This window comes from Thunnus albacares, chromosome 1, assembly GCF_914725855.1.
Source record: "Thunnus albacares chromosome 1, fThuAlb1.1, whole genome shotgun sequence".
In the NCBI taxonomy this organism is placed as follows: Eukaryota; Metazoa; Chordata; class Actinopteri; order Scombriformes; family Scombridae; genus Thunnus; species Thunnus albacares.
Window position 1 is genome coordinate 30,808,534 of NC_058106.1, and position 27,284 is coordinate 30,835,817.

At 39.1% G+C, this 27,284-nt stretch overlaps 1 protein-coding gene across 1 annotated transcript in view; it reads left to right on the plus strand.

The window, feature by feature from the left end:
• trip4 (thyroid hormone receptor interactor 4) overlaps positions 1–27,284 on the plus strand; it is a 78,029-nt gene that overhangs the window by 4,835 nt on the left and 45,910 nt on the right. Inside the window, exons 4-11 of the mRNA XM_044354724.1 lie at positions 2,696–2,914; positions 3,018–3,096; positions 3,193–3,298; positions 3,464–3,679; positions 3,778–3,907; positions 4,225–4,418; positions 4,575–4,699; positions 5,027–5,118. Coding sequence (XP_044210659.1) covers positions 2,696–2,914; positions 3,018–3,096; positions 3,193–3,298; positions 3,464–3,679; positions 3,778–3,907; positions 4,225–4,418; positions 4,575–4,699; positions 5,027–5,118 — 1,161 coding nt within the window. The remainder of the gene's footprint in view (positions 1–2,695; positions 2,915–3,017; positions 3,097–3,192; positions 3,299–3,463; positions 3,680–3,777; positions 3,908–4,224; positions 4,419–4,574; positions 4,700–5,026; positions 5,119–27,284) is intronic.

Genomic DNA, 27,284 nt, shown 5'->3' on the forward strand with positions numbered 1-27,284 from the left:
CTTTATGAAGCTAATTCTCATGGTTTGGGTGCAACAATGACACAATATATGATGATGATTTGTAGATGACTCATTTCACAATTTGATTATATAATATATTCAGACGGATGACAAATTAAAGGAAAAACCAACATAAAGTGTCTTAGTAAGGTGCTTGGCCACCTTTTATTGTATTTATATCTGCTGATGACATTGTGTAATGTATGTGTGTGTATGTTAAAACAACCTACCTATAGCCCATATAAAACCATGCCTTTTGACGGTCATTTACAAGGTGCCCACACGTGTAATTAGGGTAAACAGGCAAAGCTGTAACCATGGTAACAACAATTGCGTGACAGGGTAACACAAACTCAGTGCTGCCTCAGCTTACATTAACTGCATCAGAAATATGCAACCCAAGCCACACTCTAGCCACCATGTGCTGCCAGAACAGCTTCAATGTGCCTTGTCATCCTGGAAGTGACTACTCCCATCAGGATAGAAATGCTTCATCATAGGGTAGAGGTGATGACTCAGAACAACTTTGTATTGATTTACAGTGACCCTTCCCTCTAAGGGGACAAGTGGACCAAAACCAAGCTGGCAAAATGCCTCCCACAGCATAGCAGAACCACCGGATCCCCTAACTCTAGGGGTCAAGCATTCAGACCTGTACTGTTCTCTTAGTGTACGCCACACATGCACTCGCCCACTTGTCTAGAATATAGCGAAGGATGACTCATCTGACCATATCACTTTTTTCCACTGCTCTGACCACTGCCTCTGCCTATGGTTTTTGCACCACTGAACTCTTAAATGTGCATTCATCTTTTTAATGAGGGGTTTATGCACTGCCACCCTACTATAATATCTCTCTCTATGTAATTGTCGACAGACTGTTCTTGCTGACACAGTCTGATCACGTCCTGCATTGACATTCTGTCACCTGAGGAAGATTTGCTCTGCTGTTTTTCCTTACATATCGCACTAATGCACGAGGATCATGGTCATCAAATGTGCGCTGTCGACCACAATTTCCAACCTTATTTACTGATTTCTTTCCCATAGATCTAAATGCAGATGTCACTTTAGTCCCTGTTCCTATTGAAACACTAGCCAGTTGATCACTCTTTGTGACTGAAGCTCCTGCCATCTGTGCCCCAACAATGAACCCTCTTTCTTGTCACTTATATCTATTCCTCTTGCCATCTTGATACAAAATCAGAATCAATTGGGCCTGCTCGGCATTTTTATACATGCCACAGAGCATGATTGAATGTTAATTGCTTAATTGTACCATGCAGTGCACCTGTGTGGAAACATCGGCATTCGTTATGTTTCTCCACTCTTTTATTCAGGTTTTTTCTTTAATTTGTCACCTGTCTGGGTCCAAAAGTCTGACACCACATTGAATATCTCTAATCATCTCGAGTTGTATCCCTTCAACTGAAGCATGCGTTCAGATGACACTTAGGTGGATTTGATCTATTCATCAGAGGTTCGTTCAAGCAACTCAACTTGCAACCTATTATAAATATGGCTGTGCCTCAAATTTTCAGCAGACCGATGCTTACTAAGTAGCATTGTGATAGTGGGAAACATGGCATCAGAACTAAGTGAAAGAGTCAGAAATCAAATTATTATTCTAAGCAAAGAGGGGCTTTCTCAGCATCAAATCATGACTAGACTAAAGGTTTCTAAGGGGGCAGTGCATGGAACTCTAAAAAGCTTTGCAGAAACTGGATCAGTTGTATCCAAAGCACGATCAGGCAGTCCAAAAGTGACCACACCATCAGAAGATCAATACATCAAGCTTAGTTCCCTAAGAGATAGAAAAGCAACTTCATCACAGATACAGAATTTGTTAAATGAAGAACGCAAGACTCCAATCAGCAAAAGAAGGTTGCCTTGTAGTGGTCTCAGAGGATGACTAGCAGTTTCTAAATCATTTCTCTAGAGGGCAAACAAGGCCAAACGCTTGGATGGGCTAAGAAATACTAGCATTTCACAGTGGATGACTGGAAAAAAGTCCAATTTACTGATGAATCCAAGTTTGAGATTTATGGCAGTAACAGAAGGGTGTGTGTGTAAGGACACGAAGAGGAGAGAGAATGATACAGCAGTGTATCAAACTGACAGTGAAACAGGGTGGTGGGAATATTCAAGTCTGGGGCTGTTTTGCCTACTCTGGAGTTGGACATCTGCAACAAATTGACTCCACCCTGACAAAGGACAAGTACCACTCTATTCTTCAGAGACAAGCTATACCCTCCGGTTTGCATTTTTGTGGAGAAGGATTCATACTGCAGTAGCAAAATGACCCCAAATACTCCTCACAGCTTTGCAAGAACTACTTGAAGATCAAAGAAGACCAAGGAGTACTTTCTTCCACTGACCCCAACCCCATTGAACATTTATGAGGGCACTTGAAGACAAAGAAAGCCAAGCTTTCTGACATCACCAGAAGCTCTTTGGAACATTGTCAAGTCATGCTGGGATAACATGGGTCATCAGGTTTTGCACAAACTTGTGGAGTCCATGCCAGCTCGAGTGCATGCTGTCATTAAAGCAAAAGGGGGGCATACTGAATGCTAAGATATTCTGGTCTCACTCTGGACTTTTGGACCCCACTGTATATTATGTGCTAATTTGCTAAGCTCATCTATTTCTATCCATTCATCTTGTCTTCTCTCTTCATTTCCTACTTTCACAGGCTCAAGAAAGCAGTAGTACTTCTTCAACAAAGAAGAAAAGTAAGTTTGTCAATCTCTATGCAAAAGAGGGACAGGACAGGCTGGCTATCGTACTCCCTGGTCGACATGGCTGTGACTGCCTTGCCCAAAAGCACAAACTTATCAACAACTGCATCAGCTGTGGTCGCATTGTGTGCGAGCAAGAGGGCTCCGGACCATGCCTCTTCTGTGGAAACCTGGTATGGGAGTGTTTTGAGTCCTTTTTTTAACATTTCAATGTACTGCAAACCACACCATCTTTTATGTTTAGTATTCTTTAATCACAGTTTTTTTCTGAATCAGGTCTGCACCAGAGAGGAGCAGGAGATCCTGCAACGAGACTCCAACAAAAGCCAGAAACTAAGAAAGAAGCTTATGGGAGGTGAGAGTCTAAACTAGTCAGAATTATAAAAAATGGAATTAATTAAAAATTTAAGTGTGATAGCTGTATAAATCTTTCCTTTTATTTTTGTGACAGACTGTGGAGAAAGGGATTATCTGCCTCATCAAGAGGCCAGGATGAAGGCTGGTTTGGACAAGGCTGTCCAACACAAAGAAAAACTGTTGGAATATGACAGAAATAGGTACCATCAATCACACAGTTCAATATTGAAATGTTTGAAGGAATAAAGAGCTTCACAAGAACAGCAGAGAATGTGCAACATCAACACTTTTACTGAAAAATGTGATTAGAAAGTAATTATGAAACCTGGTCATAACTTAGCTGTTTACTTTCATTACATCTCCAGTGTCAGGAGAACACAGGTTCTGGATGATGAGTCAGACTACTTTGCCACTGAATCCAATCAGTGGCTGTCACCCGCTGAGCGAGATAAGCTAAGGAAAAAGGAAGAGGAGCTAAGAGAACTTCGCCATGCATCTCGCAAAGACAGGAAGATCACATTAGACTTTGCTGGTAGACAAGTGATTGATGAGGGAAACAACCTCAACGAGTACTACAACAAGTGAGTAAGATGGTCTGTCACCATTTGAATCAAGCCTGCAAGGTTATTTATGCTGTACAGACATACTTAAGACCTTTTCCTTTATATAAAATATACAGGTTGGATGAGACCCTCAAGGCTATGAACACTGACACTACGTCAAAATCACCGATGTATTCTGAAAGACAAGGTGGAAGGCAGACCCTTGGAGAGCTAGTCAACCCCAACATCATGCAGAGTGCACCAGAAGTAGGTCACCTTTTTCACAGTAACATCTAGCAGTGCAAAGATTTACTTAATTTTACTTTTAGATTCTATGCATAACAATGGTGTCACCTTTTGGTATATTTTTAACACTACATAAAATATTTATGTTTATTTTGTCTTTACACTAGTAATTTGTACCATTAGAAAACATCAGTAAAATAAGTTGAAATTACAGCTGTTTCTCCAACATGTAAACTGAGTTTGCACTGGTATTCATACAGACTGTGCTAACGATAATGATGACAATGAATGCACTGTGCAATTTAAGTAAGAGTGCTAATTACTCCACATATTCCTAGTGGGTGAACGTGGGAGGCAGTGAAAACCACAAGAGAAACATGGAGAAGGGACAGAGTTTGGCGAAGGACAAAGGAACAGAAGAGCGTTCAAGGTTGCGTCTCCAAGACAAAGAGCTGCAGGAGATGTCTGATGGGGGTTGGTGCCTCAGCATGCACCAGCCATGGGCCTCACTACTGGTCAAAGGCATCAAGAGGTAAGGAGTATACAATATCAGTAATGAGTTTTCAAGGTAGACTTAACTGCAGTGGGAATGTAAAAATACACATATTAAAGCTCTTACAGATTCTTGATTTCTGTCAGGGCAATGAAGGCAGATGTAATATTGTTGTTTGTGTGTTTTTGGGTGTAGAGTAGAGGGGCGGACCTGGTACACATCCCACAGAGGTCGTCTTTGGATTGCTGCTGCAGCCAAGAAGCCCACCCCTCAGGAGATTGCTGAAGTGGAGACCATGTACCGCCACATCTACAGGAAAGGTACACATACTTCACACAGCATATGAGGAAATCAGTCTCTGTGTTCAGGAAGCAGTTTTACAGCATATACACAGGGGTTAAGTTCTCAGGCACCATGCCTGATTTCAGGCATAGAGCAGTTTTAAATTTATATAATACTTAATTCAATACATTGTACACATTTCCCCCTGGAAAACTTTTCAGGCTCACAAATCTTTTCTGGCTTTACTCCCTGCATACAGCACTTTGGGGTGCAAGCATCTTGGAAACCACTGTCACAAAGTCTGGTATGATGTTTGTAGTTTTTACATGTCGGTGAATCATTGATTGCTTTTGTTTTATCTGTAGAGCCCAGGTTTCCTAAAGACTACCCCACTGGCTGTCTGCTGGGCTGCGTCAACGTGACTGACTGCCTCTCCCAGGAGCAGTTCAGACAACAGGTTAGTGAAATATGAACAGTTGTCACAATACCAGAAGTATGTGTTTAATACCAACACTGATTTTCACCTAAAAAAAAACAAAACATGCCACTAAAGCACCACAGCAAATGACAAAACTGTTCAAGCAAAGACACCAACTACAGTGTTCTATTTTAGTGCTCTTAAGGGGGAGTGATGGGAGGACAGACTTGAATTAAAGTGTGCAATGAAGCCTTACAAAAGCCTTTCCCATCTTGCTCTTCACTTTTCCTCTTCATGTGCCCTCTGAGGCAATGCTGAAGTGAAATTTCAGTTTGCACAACACAAGAGCACTTTACTCCCATTAAAAAACAAATTTGGTCCATTTGTGTCATGTGTTGGAACTGCAGTTCAGTTTCAGTTATTGTTACAACACCAGGGGTAATAAAACCTCATCATGGAAATTTTAACAAGCAGACCTTTGGCATTTATAGGCACCCAAAGGCTTATTTCATCCAACACCACACAGTGAAGGTCAAAGAATATACAATTAAACAGTTATTTGAGCAACTTAATTGTTCTCCAGACAGAAAAACTCCTGTGAGTATAAATCGCTGTGTTGTTTTATGGTTGCTTAGAGAAGGTTAAAATCTTCAGTGGATGATTGCATTTTTTGTGGTACAGTATAAGGATTATGGTTTTTCTGTGTTTGACTGAGTTGTCCTTCCATGCTGTGTTCTGTGTGAACATTTATAAGATTGAGGCAATGTCATCTTTCACCAGCAGAGGTCAGCCTGCACCTTTTCACCTGCAACTCCCTGCCAGCTTACATTATTTCCCACTAGAGGCAGTATGCACCATCAGCCACTGAACAAAATCCAAGCCCTCATCATACTAGTTGCCTCCAACCAAAATGGTGCTATGTGCACATTACATTGGTACCAGCCTATTGTGTGCAGAATATATTAATAGAGAAAATTGCTGGTTTTGTCTCAGACCTACAGATGATATCAATAGCAAAGAGCACCCTCTGGTTAGTAATAAAACAATGGAGTGTACTGGTGCTTTTCAGTTCATTTCTTTCATGAACACTTGAATTGAAATCCACTCTTAAACAGAGTGTTACAAGGACTCTGGTTAAGACTCTGAATATATGATGTGGGAAAGCATGGAGCTCCTCCATTGGCAGTATGGTCACTGCTGCCTTTTTGGACTCATAAACTGTTTACTTGAGCTTTTACACCCAAATTAGTTTAATGAATTGCTGTGTTACCATGTATAAACTGGAAAATACAGCCCGCTCCCCATTAAGTCATCATGTGAATACAAGGTCAGTCTCTGGTTTGTTGCCAAAGGAACACCCTTAAACATAATTACATTGCCATCTTTGTCGTGGCTGTTTTGCCTCTTGCTTTAGAAGAGACTGCTCCTTCTGAGGTCCACATCTATATGTTTATTATTATTGTCATTATCATTATTATTATTATTATTATTATTATTATATAAGTGACGTCAAGCTGAAAGAATAAAACAAAAAGCTAGTACATTCTGTCAACTGAACATGTAAGTTTTTTTGTAGGCATTGAAATTTTAATACGATAAGACTGACTTGATTTACAAGTTTAGGCTTAGTGATTATTAATAATGTTTAATCTCCATTTCATTTATCATTTATCTAATTTATTTGTGTTGCACATTACATAAATATGGGATAGTGTGCAGTGAAACTGCGTAAGCGGGGAAATGCAACACATTGCACAAACATGCCCTAGCCATGAAAAGCCCTCAAACACATGTACACACTTGTAAGCAATCTTTAATGAGATACTGAAATGGATCACATTTGGGAATTGCGTTGTTTTCCATGAGTCTGTGTTAAAAAGCCAAGCAACAGGAAAAGCAGTGATCTCGTTTTAGTATGTTGTGCTTGTGTTTCCGTGCATCTGTGCGCACATATGTTAACATATGTGTCTTCCTGCACAAGGACAGTTGTCTTATTTCAGAAGAGCTCTGTGTTTAGATTTTTAAAAAATCAACTTTAAAAATGTGTGCTGCTACATGGTTTGCATTCTGACTGCTGGGACCTGTAAATCTAAGGGCTTTCCCCTTTTGTACTCTGTCCTCATTCTCTCCTCCACCACTCATTCCACCCAGGGCTGTAAAATCATGTTTGCAGGCAGTGTGACTGCCCTTTCATCCTGTGAAAGGGTGTGTGTGTGTGTGTCCACTTGCACAGAGCAGCCATAAATAACACCCCCACCCCACACAAGGCCCCTCAGAAAAAAGAAAGGAAGGCAGATGTAGAAAATAGTGAAGCAACCAGAGAAGAACAACAGTACCAAAGGGTTAATGATGGTGCTGAACAGTTGGCTAGTACTTATTCCATTTGCCATTTTGAAAAAGCAGAGAATTTTAGCTGGGTAGCATGTAGCAGTTTAACCTTGCTTCCTTTCATGTAAGTAGAAGTGTGCGTGTAGTGCTAATGCATAGTAGCGCATAGCTGAGCTGCTGGGCTGGGCGAGTGGGTGAGGTGTAGGATTTACTGTCCTGTGCTGGCAGCTGTGGGTGGTTAAAAGGGGGGTGGTGAAGGACAGACAACCATTATTCTTCAGGCTCTTCTAAATCTGCCCCTAGTGATGTATAAAATATTTAGAGAAAGTGGAATGTGGGGAGATCAGGATAGCATGAGAGAAACAATACGAACGCAGAAAATACAGTTACTAAATATTTTAAATACTTGCATGTCGCAGATCCAGTATGACAGCAATCATTCCCCTGTTGGGGCGCTGTTGTGCAAAGCAGCACCAAAAACATGATACCCTGCTGACAGACAGTACAGAAAGACCACCCCAGGCAGAGTGGGATTTCCATCTGCTTGACTTGGACCAATTCTTTCCTTCATTAGAAACTGACTGGTGTATTGATCCATTCTCCCCATAATCTCTCACTCCTCCCAACTCCCCAGCCCCCCTTACTACTGATAATTGGCCAGCCATTATCATCTGAGCTGTATCTCTCCACCCCTACCCCCCAGTGCTCACTGAGCAATGAGTGGAGATGTACGCCTGACCTGCCTGCTGCAGAGGACAGGGGGGTTGGGGGAAAAAGATAGGTTACAGATTGAAAATTGAAATGTTTTTGCTGGAAGAGGTGGCGTGAGATAATTAAAAAGGATGAGCGGGGAACTCTAGCCAAACTAAGCAGGTTTATGGGTAGTGGATATGCTGCAGATGGTTTGTTTCACACATACAAATGACATTTAACTGTGTAATATTTAAAAATTGCACATAAAATGATGTCAAACAACATTACTGTATTTTGAGTACAACATTTATCTAAACATGCACAGGCCAGACGGATTCACAGCATAGGCAAAAGAACATCACACCCCATACAGAGATTGAATCGCACCATCAACTTACTCCTGCGGTGAAAAAATTGATTGGATCAATCCACACTCTTAATAAGGATCTGATTTCTAACTCTGTTCCTAAGACCATACCACCAGCTGCAGAGCTACATGTCTTAGTGAATAGAAGTCAGAGAGGTCTAATCTCTTGGACAGGCATGCTCAGAGCAAAACCAGTGACTATTCAGTGCCGCATTGATTATTCTGAATGTCTAAAGGGGCAAGAAAGCAAAGCAGGCTTTGTGTGTGATCTGTACATGCATTATATCATTATCAAAGGGCCCTGTGAATCCCCTGATGATGAAATGTTGACTCAGTAATGGAATCTGGAAGTTTCAACATTCACATAGGATTTAAAAATAATGCAGTCTATAGTACCTCATGCTTTATAGATAAGTATATTTTATTAACCTTGGGTCTGACTGATGTATAGCAGGTTCCCTGGCACTTTTTCCTATCAGATAGTCAAGACTCAGGACTCAGGTTTCATATTTCTCCTTAGTCATCAAGGATTACAGTCCACACATAGCCTAACTGAACACCCATTCAATTTACTTCTCAATATGAAAACAAAAATAAGAAATGAGCAATAGCCTTTTTTCATGGCGGGCATTTTTACATGTCACAGTAAGAAAATCACAGATGTAAGTAATGAAATTAATGATTACTGAATTCCATTTAGCTGCTTCAGTTTCTGGGTCCTGGTATTGTAAATGCTGGCTCACTGTCATGGCTTACTGGGTCATTTGAGTAGAACAATTAATGTTATTAGTCACACCTGTGTTTTTCCCACTATGACAAGTCAAAATGCTTGCTGTGAAAAAGGACTGTTGGTGCTTAAAACCAATGACATCAAGAGCACCGAAACAGCAATTAGAACTAATCAGGCTATTAACAGATTGATAGGCCTAAAACAGAGCAACGTGACAATTTATTTTGGTAAAGAGAACAAACAATAGTTAAACTACATAAAATGAGGCAAGACCACATTTCTAATGTGGGATGTCCCGCTAATGTCACCTTTTGAAAAACTAAAGATTCTTGCATGCTGTCTTTTTTACAGTGAAGGCAAAATATTTAACTAAATACTATATATTGTCATCTACTGTGTTGTTTTGGCATTCCTACTATATATAAAAGCTTGATCTATGTATGCAGTATGTATGTAAGAGTATCGTCTGCATATACAGTACCAGTCAAAAGTTTGGATACACTTTCTCATCCAAGTGAATGGGAAACATGTACAGTATGTAACAGTATCATCTGCATACATTTTAGTGCCTGTGTTCGAACATGCAATGAAGATTAAAATATATAAAAGTTTGTTCTTGGAGTGATCCCAGAATAGACTACTGAGGACCTGCAGAAGGGATATATACTATATACGCCTGCAACTAACAATTATATGAATTTGCGATTAATCTGCAAAAAATTATTTGATTAATCGCTTTGTCTATAAAATGAAAATAATGAAAAATTACTGTTATTATTTCCCACAGTTGAAGATGAAGTTTTGAAATGTCTATAACCCATAGATAATCATTTGAATATAATGAATGAAAAAGAAAAAACATCAGATCGTCACATTTTAGCAACTGAAACCAGCAAAGTTTTGGCATATCTGCTTAAAAAATTATTCAATTATCGAAATAGTTGCATGTTAAGTATTAGCGAGTAATTGTTGCAGCTCTAGAAATATATTCTACAATTTGTGTTTTAGTTTAATTGTGGTATTTTACAACAATGACAAAAAGGCATGTATGATGTATGATGATTGTTTTAGAATAGCACAATAATCTCAGATGCATCACATAGATCTAAAACACTGGGCTATGAATTTTTATCTGGATTTGATATTCCCAATAAAATAACCAGTTGTTGAGTCAGTTAAATATTTCTTTCCCAATCCACATTGCACTGATTGGAGAGTTGTTTTCATTTAGATTAGTAGTCAGTGTTGCTTTGTATCTGCTTTTTCTGTTATCTCTTGGTGGCATTGCATCAGCGCCCTATATTGTAGTTTAATCTTTTTAAACTCAGTTGATGAAACAATCCATTAATTGGTTCTTCACTATAGCTTTAAGCCTCTTTATAAGTGTACATTTAATCCCATTCTAGCACAACATATATAGACTTCAGTTAAGTAGAGCTTGTATGCACACCAGCACATGTCAGATAACTGAAACCATAGGCTTACATACCACATCACATAGCTGAAAGCCAGGCCACTTATCTGTTAAAAGAAGTGCTGGTTTCTGTGGAATTCCATTTGTGCAAGCTCTCCCTCTGACCTCCAGAGTGGAGCTCCCGTGCTTGTTAGGCTGGCTGGAAGCTCGGACTGATGCCTGCGTTTCCTTGTGTGGTAATGTGATATTTATATGCTGAAAGCCTTCCTGCCAGCATGCCACACACACACACATACACACACGGACTCTCATAGGATATATTGGATGCATTCCAAAGGAAGGGAAGTCAGGCAATGCTATTTTTTTTCTTCCCCCTCTTTCTGTGTAACATTGTGTGAATCCTTAACAGGGGCTGCTCCCTTCTCTTCCTGCTCCCCTCCCCCTCCATCATTCCATTGTCATATTTTCCCAATTTCTCTCCAACAGTATGTTTTACAGGTCAGGACTATGAAGCTGTATGTGGTCATGGAGAATTCAGTTTATGCTCAGTGAACAGACGTGCGCACTTACATGCAATTGCGAATCTTTTTCTCTCGTGCTTCTTCTGCTGCACAACCTCAGTAACACACTAAGGCACTCTCTCACTCACATTCCTCCCTTTTCCTTGCTGGGCAGTTTGCCATGGCAGAGAGGTCAGACATCATGTGATTCTGCAGTTGTGTGTAGAATGCATTCAAGCCCAGGGTCCCCAGGCACTGGATGACAACCAACCAAACCTCAGTCACAGGTTTTCAACAGCATGAAAAATACATAGAACCATCTGCCAGACAGAAATGGCCTGCTACACTGTTTAGAATTTCTCTGCTGTCCTCAAACCACTTCATTGAATGTTGCACAGTTTCTGCTGTTGGGGAAATTGACAGCTAAGCCCCCTTTATTATCTCTACTTCTCTTGCATTTTGTTCTGCTTATTTAGTAGGACTTGTTTCTTCTCTCTGTGTGCTGATCACTGGAACAATGATAAAGGCAATATGAGAGTAATTTCAGGCAGCTTCCTTTGATGGTGTGAGAGACAGCCGTGTTGACGAAAATACGTTGGAATCAAAGAGAGGTAACTGAATACCAAACTGAGTGATGTGTTAGACTGAATGCTAAACAGGTTCAAATCGTCGTTTTCTCTATAAAAATGATGTGATGCATTATTGCTCTTTTGAGTCAGACCTCTTCAGCTTATGATTTATTTCTAAGCTATAACTCTGTAAGGTTTTTTGCCTCCTTTCAGACCTGGGAAAAAGATGTCAGTCAGTCATTATATAGTCATTACTCCAGTACAGTCCCTTAGAACAGGAACAAGAAAGCCTGCAGGGTACTCATAATATTGCAGTGTTGACTGTAACAGAATAGAGATGAGAACATAAAACCCTTAGTTAAATTCTGACTTTACTAGTTCTTCCTTTGCTATTGGTGCACTGAAAATAAGATCATAAAATATCAAATTAACAACAACAAAAGAAAAGAAAGGCATTGTTTGTTAGGTAAACTCTGACTTTCAGTCATTGGGACAAGTTCATGTTCTATATTTTAGCAGGTTTGATTATATTGGATTAACACTCACCAAATCCTACCTGTTATGTGGCTAAAATTGCAGTAAAATTGTTACTTGCAATAATGTGTTTTGAGAATATGAATGACTTTCTTTACTCTACCATAATATATACCACATATGAATCTTTTATACACAGAACTAAACTAGTTCAAAAGAGAAAGAAAGTAGTCAAGTCAGGTCACTTCTATTCATATAGCACCAAATCAAAACAGAAGTCTCAGGGTACTTTTCACATAGAGCAGGTCTACACCACTCTATAATTTACAGAGATCCAACATTTCCCCCATGAGCAAGCACTAGGCGGCAGCGGCAAGGAAAAACTCCCCTTTAACGGGAAGAAACCTCGAGCAGAACCAGGCTCTAGGTGGGCGGCCATCTGCCTTGACCTGTTGGGTTGAGAGAGAAGAGTCCCACCATGATTATTCCTCTGCCATTTTACATGTTATCGACATATTTTGTTCTCTATTGGTTTTGTTAATTATAGAATTATGTTTTTAAAAACCTTTTTCACTAGACCTCATTCATACATTCCTAACTAGCAAGCCATTATAGTTGTCTGTATGGTGAATATAGAGTATTGGATGAAGAGGATATATGGAAGAGGAGAATGATAGCTTCTAAATAATACTAAATATACACAAACTGAGGTTATGTAGTTAAAAGAATCAAAGAAATTAAATGAAATTAAGAAAATAGACTGGGATCTTTATATCCCAAGCTTTAAAAGCCTGCAATTGTGTGGTTAAAGTATGTTTAGCTGTTGCTGTTTTTGAATAGGTATGTTTGCAGCTCTGTCAGTATGGTTTTGAAGACAACTTTTGGGTCCCAGCACATGTAACTAGTCTGGGACAGCCTGTTTGTACTCAGTTTATGGAACAGTCTTTTGGTGCTCAGTTTGTGTTCTCTTTGAAATAATAGCCCTGACTGTGATAAACAATGTTTGCGTAAAACAAGACCTCTGTAGATTTAAATGTTATGATCTATTCAATGCCTTGCCACAGGCAAACTCTTACCCCCCACAATAAACTTTAATGAAGCATAGAATCAATATGTTTGACATTTATCTCCCATCTCCACATCTGGTGTTTGTTGTTGATGCCCCAAAATGGCTCCTCATGAGGCCAGAGTCTGTGCCAGTTTTCCGTTTTGGAATGAGGAAATGAATGAAGGTTGTGTGGCGTAGTCAATAAGTACTTTGCACAAAGTCAGTGGGTGACCATGTTGCCTTGCTATGATGTTTCCAGGAATTGGAAGAGATCTCGATTTAATCATTATTTTTATGCTTGTTCCCTTCCAAATGTGAGAGCAGGCATTACTCCGAGCTCCGAGTCATTACATCGAACTGATTTTGACTCTTTTTGCCAACATTCCCCAGGCATGTCTATGCAATTTCTTTATGTCACACATGCCTGTGTGTGTGCTCATTTGAGAAGAGATTTTAATCTAGCCAAGCCCTAACCCAGCAGCAACACAACCACAAATATCTCGCACAAGGGAGAGCCAGAGAGACAGAAAGTGAGAGACTCTCTGCCACTGCAGGGTCAGAGATTACAAACTCAATTGTACTTTGTTGGGTGACATGTCTGCTCAGCAACTTCCTGCTAGGGACATCAGAGGGAGGAAAATATGGAGAAAGAGGGGGAGGCAAGGGAGGCTGTCCATGCTTACAGAGCCATTAATCTTCCTCTCTTTTTCTGCAGCAAACTACAAAAACGCTTGAGCTTCCACTCGGCCATCAGGCCAGTGAGTTGGATTTGTCCCTAGTATATATTCACTGGCCCAACTGTGATATCTATTGAATACTAAAAAAATTAAAACCCAAATAACAAAACAAATCACTTAGAAAGGTTTGAAATAAATAACTTAAAGTGACTATAAACTATATTTTTCATAATAACAGTGTATCAAATAACAATGTGTAATGTCAGAGGCGTTGCTCATAGTGATGAACCTACCGATAATTATCACCCAGTCTGCAGCTCCTCTCAGCTTTACGGAGCTTTATAGCAAGTTTAAGCTCATTGTTCAGCTGTCTGACCCTCAACTTTACTGTTTTGGTTCACTCTCACCATCTCATAGTGTCGTTTTTGTTGCAGCAGGCAGCTGTTCAGAGAAAAAGCTCTAAAACTCCACCGTACACCACATGTCAGCACCAAACAGCAAACAGACACAGTTAGGGACTAGCTGGTGAACATTTAGTAGCTAAATGTTAATTTCCCTCAGGAGTTGATCGAGATCAAACAGAGCTAAAAGAGAGTGAATACTATACTTACATTCACTAGGTGGACAGAAACATGACTTCAAATAAATGATCTATAATATAAAAGGCCATGTTGTGTTCACAACTTGTTACCGCTGCTCCCAAGTGACCAAAAAAAACAGTTAATGCTGGTTTAAACAAATCAGGTAAAAAAAAAATGTACAAGTTGGGCCTCCATGATATTTATTATAGTTAATTGTACCCTGTGGAGTTTTTGTCCACTACTAGAGCCATGCATCAAATAAAAGCAGGGAAGAATAAGACATGGATGTAAACAATGCAGGATTGTAAAATCAGCGTTACAAATGTTTTATGAAAAAGGAAGCATTGTTAGATGTTTGTTAGACCTCAAGGATACACACAATGAGTTTTGGTGAGCAATACTGAATGTAATCATAATTTTAATTTATTTACAAGAAAACTCCACAGGGCCCCTTTTAATAGCCAAGCTCTAATCAGGCTTATTTGGGGCCAAGATGATAACTCATGTAATATTATGCAAATTGGCCGATCCAATATTATTCGCCATTAAGTTCCTTATTTGAAACATTTTACACCATCTTTGCATATGATAGATACTGTAAAATAGTATTCTTATGTCTGATACTCATGTTATGGACTCACTACTCCAAAATATTCTATTAATTTTAAATAATTTTAAATGATCACAGAACAGCTTGAGTGACACTGGCAACAAGTTTCTCCATCCTACTGTCTTTTTTTAATACATTAAATGGATCAGTTAAGTGGTTGTGTTCACAAGCTGCTTCTGTAATATACCAGTTAGGTGCTGCCAGCTGTTGTCACAGGCATCAACAGTTTGTTTTTGCAATCATTGTCAGTGCCAAGGAAATCAATGGCAAACACTGGCAGAGAGAGCCAGACTGAGTCACCTCCTTAAACTAAAGGAGTCTCACAATTCTGCCAATAATTTTTAATTTTTAGATTTCAAAGTACCAGTTAATGTGTTCATTATACACCACTATAGCACCTGCTGTACTCATGAGTATATTTAAGGGAGTTTGTAATCTGAGTGGTTAGAAAAAGCAGAAGTGAAAAATGTTTAGTGTCTGTGACATATCAGAGGTCTTTATATTGTGTGTTAGGTCCAGGATCTTTGACCATTAAAACAGTGACAGTGTCATATACAACGTTGAGTTAAACGCTGCTGTTTGTCTTCAGTGCATGGGCTCTATTAGTCTCACTCTGCAGATGTCTTAATTCCACAATACAGGGAATTGTGCCTTGGATATGAGCTGCTGTCTGTTTAAATGGCAGGAGGAGTGTGATCATTACTTTCAACAAGGCACCAGTGATGTGTGCTGAGGGAGGCAGGGAGTTCGGAGTCTGCCCCATATACACCAAGTACCTGTTTGTGATTAAGCAGAATTTCACATCAAAAGCGATATGCTTTTCCTTGGTGTAGTGATGTCTCACTGAAGTATCTTTGTCTTTATACTCAACTCTTTTGGGCCAGCTTTTAACTGTGAAACTGAAGAGTGGCAAGGTGAAACTACAGAAAGTGTATTTGGTCTAAACGTCCACAGAGACACTTTATTTAAAAATCTCTCTAGAGATTTTAAAAATCAGCTTATTCTTACCTAAAACTACAACTCAAATAAGCATCACATGCAACTCTTAAATGTCACTATGAAACTTTTAAGCCTTATAAAGTATTGTTTTGCTGTACTTTAATCATACAGGCAGTAACATTACAGTTCAAGTAAACATGGTGGAGCATTGTTCCACATGGCTCAATTTAATAGATAGAAAAAAATCATGGGTGATATAGAGGGAAAAAATAGATATATTTTCATGTATGATTGCTGGTAAAGGAGTTAACAATGATTCAGCTTGCAAGAGAATTGTTTGTTTCTTTTGGTATAAGTAACACTTTTTCTGTTGTTTACAGATATTTTAAGAGCTAGAATTACATTTTATTAGCAAATACTTTCCTAACCGAGCAGCAATAAGTGTTACAGTTCACCTTTATGCACCCTTTGAGGTTTATTGCGCTGTTTTCCTGGCTAGCTAGATTTTACACATAAATCATGCTTTTGTGAATTTGGTCTAAATCCATGAATGAGACTTGTGTTTAGATAGATTTCAATATAAATAATGAACTTGTATAAATGCAAAGGCATGAGGTAAATCTAACATAATATGCTAATGAATAATTATAGATATTAGTGTTATTAAAATGGGTATTATTGAGAGTCACTAAGGAATTTGCAGTGTTACTCCTTTCACTGCCAGCTTCAACTATTTCCTGAAGTGCCTGTGCCATATTTTGTGAAATTTCATGAAGCATATAGTGCACAAGCTCTTTTTGCCACGGTCCACTGGGCTGAAAAGCCATCAAATGCTTTTGCAGGCTCAGTATGTGAAGTGGAGTATTGATTTACATGCAACATCATTCTCTTTCCTCTCAAATTTCTGGTGGTCAGTGTAGCAAAAATTCAGCATAAGTGCTTGAATAATGACGGCACTTCACTTTAAACTACATGCTGCCAGTGCCGGGTGTTTAAAATTATTTCATTGCGGATGAACTGTATCTTTGGTCATGTCAGGGGAATATACTTTTTTTTTTCCATTTGAATTAAGAGCTTTTTCTGTGAGTCATTTTGAGTCCAGATGTCACTGTAATAATATTGGAATTGCCCAAAAGCAACTGAGCCATCGTCTCCTCTGACCTCCTCAAGTTCAAATAGGCCTTGTAAGAAGCTATGTAGCATTTAATAGAAATTTGGATAACACGACTGGCACTAAAGCATATATTCTCAGTTTATCACCTTGCAGGTTTTTGCTCAGTTTTTTTTTGTAGAAGGGTATAATGTAACATAGGAGGGAGATAATGAAAGGTTGGTATACACACAACCGCAATCCAAACATGTGCAGAAAGTATCTACAAGGCTTTTTTACTGGTCTGTGTAGACAAAAAATATTGATTAGGGTTTAAGGTTTTCCCATGATTTTAAAATAATTAACTCTCAGAAATGTATTACTTTTTTCCCCTGGATTCCTGTGATTTAGCGCCATAAAAGAAGTTTTATTTTTTTAAAACTGCGAATAATTCATCATGAAATTACATATAGTGTAGCCAAATACTCTGAATATTTGTGGTAGAACAAACATTTTTAATATTTGAGGTAGAAAAACCAAAATGTCTGTTTTTCAACATATTCCTTTTTTATAGTTTTACATCAGTGTTTATAAGGGAGCGTCTATAACTATCTTTTTAGTGAAAATCCACAGCATTTCATTCACTGCATGTGTTGTAATTACAGCAGTTTAAGGTCAAACAATATATATGACAGTTGCATTGAAGCATGAAGGTGTTTTTTGCTTTTTTTTGTCAATTATTGGTATTCAAACCCGATCTTTATAGATATTTAACATGTAAATGATAGAGCAAATTCTCATATTCTTTCCTAAAAAGCCTCCGTTGTTAAAAGCTGAAGATAATTTAATTTTGTATTTTTGCAGGAAATTGTGAACCCGCCCATTAAGTTGTGTCTCATGCAAAAAATATTTTAGCCCATTTGCAGAAACTGAAAGTATAAATTGAAATGGACTCTCAAAGAGCTCTTATTCAACACCTTCTATTTAACAGTTCACTGTGCTCTCCCTTGGAACATATCAGTAGGATCACCTTATCTGTTGTAAGCTGTAGTACTAACCCATGGGCTTAGAGAAACCTAAAACTTCCCTTTGATAAGAATGGAGGGACAGCCTTCCTTCTCCGCTCCGTTCTCAAACCATGCTCATTGCCAGCCTCAGAGAGAGAGAGAGGCAAAGAGACAGTTATTTCCTACAGAGGCTGAGTGAACACAGATGGGAGGGCTGTACCCCAGCGTTAGAATATCAAAGCAAATATTCACCTTAAGAGACAGACATGTTCATAAACTCCCCGGTCCTTCTCAATTTCCACATTATGAAATCAAATGCCCACTGTGAAATGGTTTGTTACCTTACTTAAAATACAAGCCTTTTTGCTGACAGCACCTGTGTTGAGGGGACCTGGATTTGTGGCACCGATAAAAGGAGATTGTGGTGGAAAATAAGAAGTTTTAATGCCTTAGATTCCCTGGAATTTTTCTTTGAAGTCAAGGTTTGAAAGCAGACATGGTAATTGTCTCCAGGGTTTCTTGCTGTGTGTTTGAGTATGTGTGTGTGTGTGTGTGTGTGTGTTGTAAAGGAAACTACTAAGTAGAAGGGTTTGCCTGTATTATTTTTCTGTAAATGCAGTGCAGTCGTCTGATACCTAAGCTCAGATATAATAATAACATCTACTTATTTCAACATGGTAACTACTGAACCTCTTCTTTTTATTAATTTCATTGCAGCTAGCTATCTCAGTGTTATAGAAATGATCCGTTTTTGAAATGCTACTTTCCAGTGCACATTGGGAATCTATACATTTTTTTTCATTTTGTGAGAGTCCTGCACTTGTCAAACAGAAGCTTAACTGTGAGTACAAGAGAGAACCCTTTCTTAGCTTGTTGAGTCTAAAGAGCTTTGACTGTTGTGAGGCAGTCTTGTTTTCTTCTTGCCTGAGGGCCACCGCAGGAGGTGAAGTCATAAACATGGCTGGGAAAGTGGAACTTAGCTGAGTGAGGAAGTCTGTGTGAATCTCCCTGCAAAAACACATTACTTCACTACACCTGTCAGCACTAGTTCTAGCTAAAAAAAGCTAATGTGTGGCTTGCTCTTAACCGACTTTTTTTTTTTTTTTTTTTTTTTTTGCAGAGCTGGATTTTTATGCAAACAAGGGAGTAGAGAATAAATTTTAATACCTCCTTGCTCCTCAGTCTTCCAGGGAATTTTAATAGTGGGATGGTGGGCTGTTGACAGCTTGAAGTCATTTACATCAAGACAATAATAAAGCCTCAATTGCTGACACGCACGGTTGGTTCTTCAACTAAACACCACAGTACAAATACACCCAGGCATCATTGTTAATATCAGTAAATCCTGCCTGGATTCCTCACTTGCTAGTTGAATTTAATTTGCATAGCAGTAATATTTTAATTCAAAAATACATAGGGTTTTATTGTCACTTATTTCAAAGTGCAAACTTAGATATGTAGTAACTTTTTATCTGTGCAAAATGTGTCAGTTGACCTTATCGTTATACTGAGACAGGGAGCATTTTTAAGGCAAAGGAAATGTGTTTCTCCAGTTGAGCAGACTGACACGATGGCAGTAATTGGAAAATCGTGGCCCTGGTGCTGAGCTTCTAATAATGAGACATGTCTCTCGTTGTGTTGAGGATATTAATAATGTAAAAATTCAGGAGCCAGTGTTGGACACTCCTAGATAATTAATGTTCACTCTCCAACTTGACACCAGTTGATTCTGTAGGTGAAGGACTGTTAAATTTTTAATCACCACCATGCGACTCGGTGTGCCTGAGCTCAATGAAAGGGACAAAGTGAGTTGCAAATAGCTGCCTGTTTAGATGGAAAAGGTTAGTCTTTAGTCACATAGCAGTATGCCCAGTATGATCCAAAGACTGTATCCATGCTAGCTGAGCTTACATATGTGTGCACTATTTGCTTCCATTTTAAAACGGTTGTAAAATGTGTCTGCGAATTCATTGGGCATGTGATGTTCCCTGTAGTTAAACTTGGTGTATGTTGTTTTATTTGGAATTAAGTTGTTGCAGTGAATAAAAGGGTACTTTTATTATTAAGGGATGTGTATAACTCCGGCTTATTCCTAATTGAATTATTGACTTGCCAGGTTCAGTTAGTCAGGTTCTGCTTCAATACACTATAGAGTAGTGTAGTAGAATAGTTATTATCATTATTTATATGAAAAAGTAATCATTGTTTGGATTTTAAAATGACGTTTGAATTTCTATGATGCATCATACAAAGGTTGCAAGATTACTATAAATGCAAAAGGATGCGCCTCGGTAGAAAAAAATGTAAACATGCAATAATTCTGTATTGTTTTCCAGGAAAGGGTATGTGTGTATGTGAGAAACGACTCAGATCAATTATACTACTCAGGAGGCCACTGGCTACATTTACATGAATGGTGTAATTTGGCTGTTTGCCATACTCCAGTAGAGATCCTGTTTGAGTTGAGTTGTTTACATGAACCATTGGTACGTGCAATTCAGTCCCTTTGTTACCATGAATAAACCAGTCAGCAAATATTCCCATTCTCCTGAGCTGTTCCGCCCACAGATATAACCGCCAACCTTGATTCAAATATCAATCGATGAAGCCACCAGTTACAGTTATGTTCTCCATATTGGTCTCAGCAAAAGCAGATCACTTTTACTACAAGGGAAAATTATGTTGGACATGATATTATTAGTAAATAGTTAGTATCCAAACATAAAAAAACTAAAGAACAGCAGAAAGGGGGTAACAAAAAGAAATTACTGGTACGTGTTCTGTAATGGTTAGCATGGTAAATTAAGCCCAGTTTACATTTTTACACCATTACTGTCATCAGTACAATAATACAGTCAATCTATATTTACTTACACTGTTGTTGCTTTTTTCCTCTTAAGCAGAAATGCTGTTCTCACTCACTGTTTCATTCATTCTGATCAACCGTACTTTGCTGCACTTTCATGATGTTAAGCTGCTCTTAATGAAACTCAACACTTCCTGCAGATGTTTCACAGTAAATGTGACGTGAAAAGATTATTCTCTCTGAACCGCTGGAAGGGTTTTAATGTGAAACAGATGGAGGAATGAGTTGGCATTAACAGCAAACGACAGATGGAAGTAAATCACAAAACAGGGAGAATTCTAACAGAAATATATTCAATTCTTTTCATAAAACAAGGAAATTAGAAATAAAAGGGTGTATGTCATAAAAATCTGTCTCAGATAAAGAGCTGGTTCTCTCATCAGTTGGAGTGAATAAATGCATTGTCCACTATTTGACAATTTATGGTGTTGTTTTGAGTTGCAATGCGCACAAATGGGGTCTTCACAATCAAAAAGTAACATAGATGATAGTTAATTACATTAATTGCCTTGAGTCACAACAGTCCCATAAGCTGCAACCTAAACACATTTGCCTTAACACCGTCATACAAGAAATGTGCGGAAACACTGTAAAAATTTTGAAAATTATAATTTAAACCAGGAAATGTCCTTTCAAAGAATAAGTCAACAAGACGAGGGATCTGACCATTCAGTGCCAACCTTTGGTACATCATCAACAGAAGTCTGATACCAGATCCTGTTTACACTCAAGCTTTCAGTGACAGCATTTCTGGATTTGTAATTATTTTGAAGAGGTGGTCTGCAGTTAATTTCGGAGACATTGTTTTAAATTGATTTCATTGGGAAATATTGTGATATATGATACATGCAACACCAAGTCAAAAATTTGGACAGGCTTTCTCATTCAAGGGAACGGGAAGGTGTGTCCAAACTTTTGACGGGTACTGTGCATGTACAGTATGTGTGTTTTTTATATGTCTGTGTGTGCTCTTGTCCTGTGTTGTGCAGCGATGGAAAAACAAATAATATACTTGTGCGTGCAGAAAAGCTGAAAGGCAGTTACAGTAAAGTTTCCTGAGGGCAGCTGCATTTGTCGGAGGGTTAATGAATGCCAGAAACAGGCATGTGTTGTTTAGTGAACACGATAGATTAAAGAACGACCGGCAAACGATTGCTGTTGCATACAGTTCCCAACAACACCCTTTCACCTCCCACATGTAGCCCATAGCTCAGAGACAACCCATCTGTTTCTCCATTCCCAGGGTGAAACCAGCCTTGACAGAACTGGCTAAGCAGTATTTCAGAATTGTCCTTTCCAGGAAGACACAGTTGGCTTTTCTTAGTTCCCTATCTATCAAAATCTCTGCCTCTTCTTCTGCCTGTGTTTCACCCTCACCTTATACTCTTGTTATCCCTCTTTCTCACTGAATCGTATGCTTCATTTTTACTCTCCTGTTCTACCCCCCTCTCTCTTTCTCTTCATTCTGTGCCTCCCTCCCCCTTATTCCACCCTCCTCATTTTTAAAAGCCACATGCTCCCAGCCCGTCTGGCTCAGTTGCACCCTGCCAATGAAGGGGTTTTTATTGGGCTGAGATTGAGTGCAGCCAAGCAGGGCCTGGCTAGGGCTGAGGATGGGGCCAACCTCGCAGTCCCCCCAACCCAACACCCCCCCCCCTAACCCCCCCCCTCCCCTTCCCACATGCCTGTTCTGGTCTGGCCCTGTTGCCCAGAAGGAGATTACTTGTCTCTGCTGCCCTTAATTGCCGACAGCAGCTGAAAAGAGCCAGAGAGAGAGACATTATAGAGAGAGGAGAGGGAACAGTGTTGGCTTGTTGAGCTGTTACTTGACAAGCTTGGACTCAAAGGTTTGTGTTCCTGCTGTCAAATCCTGGCTCTGTATTAGTTGGTTTTATTAAGATGGATGTTGTTTTCATCAAAAGCCGGTCGAAACTCATGGTATTTTGGACTGTACTGAGGATGAATAGTACAGTATATAAGACGCATATGAAGTGTCAAGGAAGGAAAGCTGATGAAAGACCCATTACACAATGTATAAACCTCAGCACACATTACTTTATTATGAGGATGTGTTGTAAGAGCAATAGGGCCACTGTGCCCTCTCCTTGCCCTTTAAGCCACTGTTATTCTTCATAGCCAAAGGCTTCCTTCCAGCAGCCTGTGCCCCACCGTCCCTTTTTTCACTTTTTCCAATGAACTTGTGAATTTCATATTATTACAGTTGGTTATTGTTGAATCCCCTCTGGCATGATCCCAGCAAATTAAATAGCGGGCAGTTTATTGAATTGGCAGTCTCTGAAGAAGCTGTGGAGCTGTATGAATTTTTCACCTCTTCCTTTTGCTGTTTTGTATTTTACGTGTAGGTTTTCATTCAGCTGGGCTCTCATTAAAAATGTTTAGAATCCAATGCTTACAGCATGTTGCCTGCCTGACTCCCATTCATCCTGGATCAGCACTCATGAAAGCATTGCAGTATATCTAGACTAGCAGTGCTCAAATTTGAAATGTTGATGCACATGCTGATCTTCTATTCTCTGGTCAGTAGCTGTATTTTAATTGAACTGACTGAATCATGGCAACACAAACTGATACTGACAGGTACCTTGTGGAGTTTTCTTGTAAACAAACCAAAATTTAGTTAAAAGCACACTGTACATCCTTGAGGTCTAATACACATGTTGATTGCATGTCCTTCCTCATAAAACATTTGCAAAGTCGAATTTTAAAATGTTTGAAAGTGTGTATTGTTTACTTTCATGTTTGCTTACTAACAGTCTTCTTTTTCTCTGTTGGTGCATTGCTAAATTTGTTGGAGGGTTACCACCACCAACTGTCTATCAGCCAAATAGCTTGAAACCATCAGCGGGATGCGTGCATGAATTTGTGTCCATGTGTGTCTGAACGATACAAATAAAATGGTCACCCATCTGTAAAAACATTGCTCAGTAGAGCTACTAATGGTCAAAAACTCCATGCGGTACCTTTTGTAACGTGAAAAAGCACTTTTCAACACATGACTGTTGACTACATTTATCCCGAGATGGCATGCTGGAAAGATTGAGGTGCATCTATTTCCTGAAAACTGTCTGGAAGCCGGCCACACAGTAGATATGCACTCCTGTTTTGTACGTGAGCCAGTTGTCAGTGATATTTATGAGCAAGCAGAAGATGCAGAGTCCTTGTCTCACAGTTGTCTGACTTCTAACACCAAGTAAATTGGCCTGAAGCTACCGACTAGTGATACTCAATTCACACTGAGGCATTTTAATGCACCTGTCATAAGAAGTACACGTGCGCCCTCGGATCTCTCCCCTGTCAAACACTTTAGTCCCACTACCCAGAATGCCCTAAGGCTGTAATCCTGACCTCAGTTACTAAGAAGCTGGCGCACTAATAACTCGTATCACCCTTAACTGAATTTAGTGTGACTGTCATTGTCACCCGGAGTGTTTTCATGTAAATCCACTTAACAATTTCTTAATTCAATACCTGTGTTTCCCAGCAAGCTCAACTTTAATTGCATTTGTAAGCAAGTCCACTCTGACTACATTAGATCCTTCCTGATGAATATGGAGGGCTTTAGCAAACCTCCTTGTCACTCAACCACAATGTTTCGTGCCCTTTTGATTAACATGGAATGGAAACAATTAGGTGGGGGAGGTAGTGAGGCAAAGCAGCACATTCAACAGCTTTAAATGCTAATTAGCTAATGGAGGATGAAAGAGCAGGCAACTGGCGGGGTTTCACATGAGCACACTCGAGCTCTGGCTGCAGCTACAGTCGTTTCATCTGAATTTAGCAAGACCACCACCATTTTGTTTCCTTGAGTACCTCAGACAATACAGCCATCTTGTGTAGTGTGAGTTTTTTTTTTTTTTGGGTAATGATCTCAAATGAGGATGAACTCATCTTTTCAAGGTTTGCCTCATGTTACTATCTTGCCTTTGAATCCTCTCTTATTTTCACTTTTTTTTATCACTACTTCTTTCTCTCCTCTTAGCTATGATACATCTTCTTTTAAGCGCTTCTTATTTGATAATTCTGAGATCACAGAAATATTCTCATGGCATGTAAAATTCTGTATATTGTTTTGATGTGCTTTTTTGTGCCTTTTCTCAGCCTGTAAGTGTCAAACTTGCATACAAACCCTGGTTAATGTACAATCCATTTACACAAGACTCTGGTCTCTCTGTAGTTCCAATCAAATTCCCACTAGACCATATAATTATATCAGAATTTGTCTAAATCTTGTAATGAAATACATTGACTAATAGTTCCTTAAAAGTAATCACTCTGAATTAAAGCGTCATCACATGGCCTTGTCAGACCGACATTAGCCCTGCATGAAAAAACGCTGCCCTTTTTATTCATTTAAATGAAACTCATCCGGTGCCACAGCGAGGATGCTTACAGAGAAGGCTCCTAGCACAAATGCAAATTTCTAGTTGATTACTTTGCAACGAGAATGCCATTTTTCTACTTTTCACTTCATTATTGACGCACGAAAAAGACAAAAAAGATAAAATAATTGCCACCATAACTTTCCTTTTGTAAAATCCTGTGTCAGACTATTATAAGTTGCTGTGCAGTGTTTTGACATCTAATAAGCCTTTAAATTCACCATATCGTGTCTCACATGTCTACCTGAAGTAACATTCCCCCACAACCAAAGACAGCAGGGCTATTTGTAGTCTGAACGCCTGCTAAGTGCATTAACATATGCGTTTAAAAGAAGATTCAGGGTGCTCACCTTAGTTGGCTATTTAAGAAGCAGTGCATGGTCTTAGCAGTTAACAGGATCGATGTTTACATTGAAGTTAGATGAATGTGTCCCTTCTGGCTAGTTGATAAAGGAGGTATTCTTCTTCCTAATCTGAGGAGGTGTTAATTGCTACAGTGGGACACTAGTTCCTCAGTTAATATGAACTGAATAGGGCTGTATATCGGGTACGTTACAGTTTTATGATTGTTTTATGCAGTGTCCTTAAACGATAATGATGGCGGTGTTCTATATTTTTCTTATTGTCAACAAATCTCCATGAAATGACCAAAACCAATAATGTTAGTCGCTACCCTTCCATCCAACTGAGGACATAAATGTTTAAAAAGTGCTCATACATATGTAGCTTCTTCTCCGAAACAGCTGAACACTGTAGTTTTTAATCATGTTATTCAAACTGGAGTAACTAGCGCGTTTGTTTGGGACTATTTTCTGTCATGGAATAAACTACGAACGACTCAAAATAAACTACACGTGTTCATCGTAAAAGAATGTGTCACCTTGTTTAACGGTGTAGCTCACTGGTGTATTTTTAATAATTTTTAGAAACAATGGAGGTCAATAGCACAGACAAATAAGATATATATTAGCACTTGTCAGAAGGATCAATTCATAGTTGGTTTTGATCTTTTCATAGGATTTGTTGACAATAAAAAAAAAAAAATGTAGACCAGTTCTATTCTTATCCCCGAACACAACATTTTGGACTCATGACCTTCATCATGTTTAATCCCTTCTAAATCACAGATAATTTTGTTCAAGGACTGTCTGAGGAATTTTTAATTTGGAGACAGCCTACTTGACTGAGAGACCTAATTTTTGGGAATTTGACATAGGAAGCGGGAATCATGGGATCTTTTAGAGTCCCCACCAATCTTTAATGACTCTGAGTGTTTACATATTTTATCTCTCACCGGTGTATTACACTCAAGTCGACATGTACTGTAATCTGAAATAAACATCTCTATTATCTCTCCCCAATTTGTCAAGGATCATACAGATGGGTTGCCGACTCTGTTGATTTCCCTTAAAAGCCCCAAATTTGTCACAACCTTCAGTGCTCCTTTGAGGGAGATAGAGAGGCTGTGAATAAGAGAGGGGGGTGGGGGGAGAGAGAGGAAAAAGCATGCTGTCATGAAAAGAGCCGCTTCCTGGCTGGCTAGATGCAATCATGGGCACTATCTGATAGCGCCGGAGGAAATTGGATGAGCTGAGAGCCGTTGGCTGCCAGTGATGGGAAAGATGACTCCTTTGTCACTGTGTCAGTCAATTCCATACTCTCACCTGAGAGACCAATCAATAACACAGGGAAAGAGTGGCTTTCTCTTGTCTCTAGGCCTCTGTGTGCTGTGGGATGCTGTCAATTATATGCTGTAAAACACCCTCTCCTTCATAGGAATGTTGTATGGCATGTTATATGTTACACATAAATATGTCATGGATGTGGTTAAATCTGATGTATTTCTGTAGATATAGAACCATGGTTTTGATACATTAGGATGTTTTGGAAGTAAAATTATGATTCTATATTT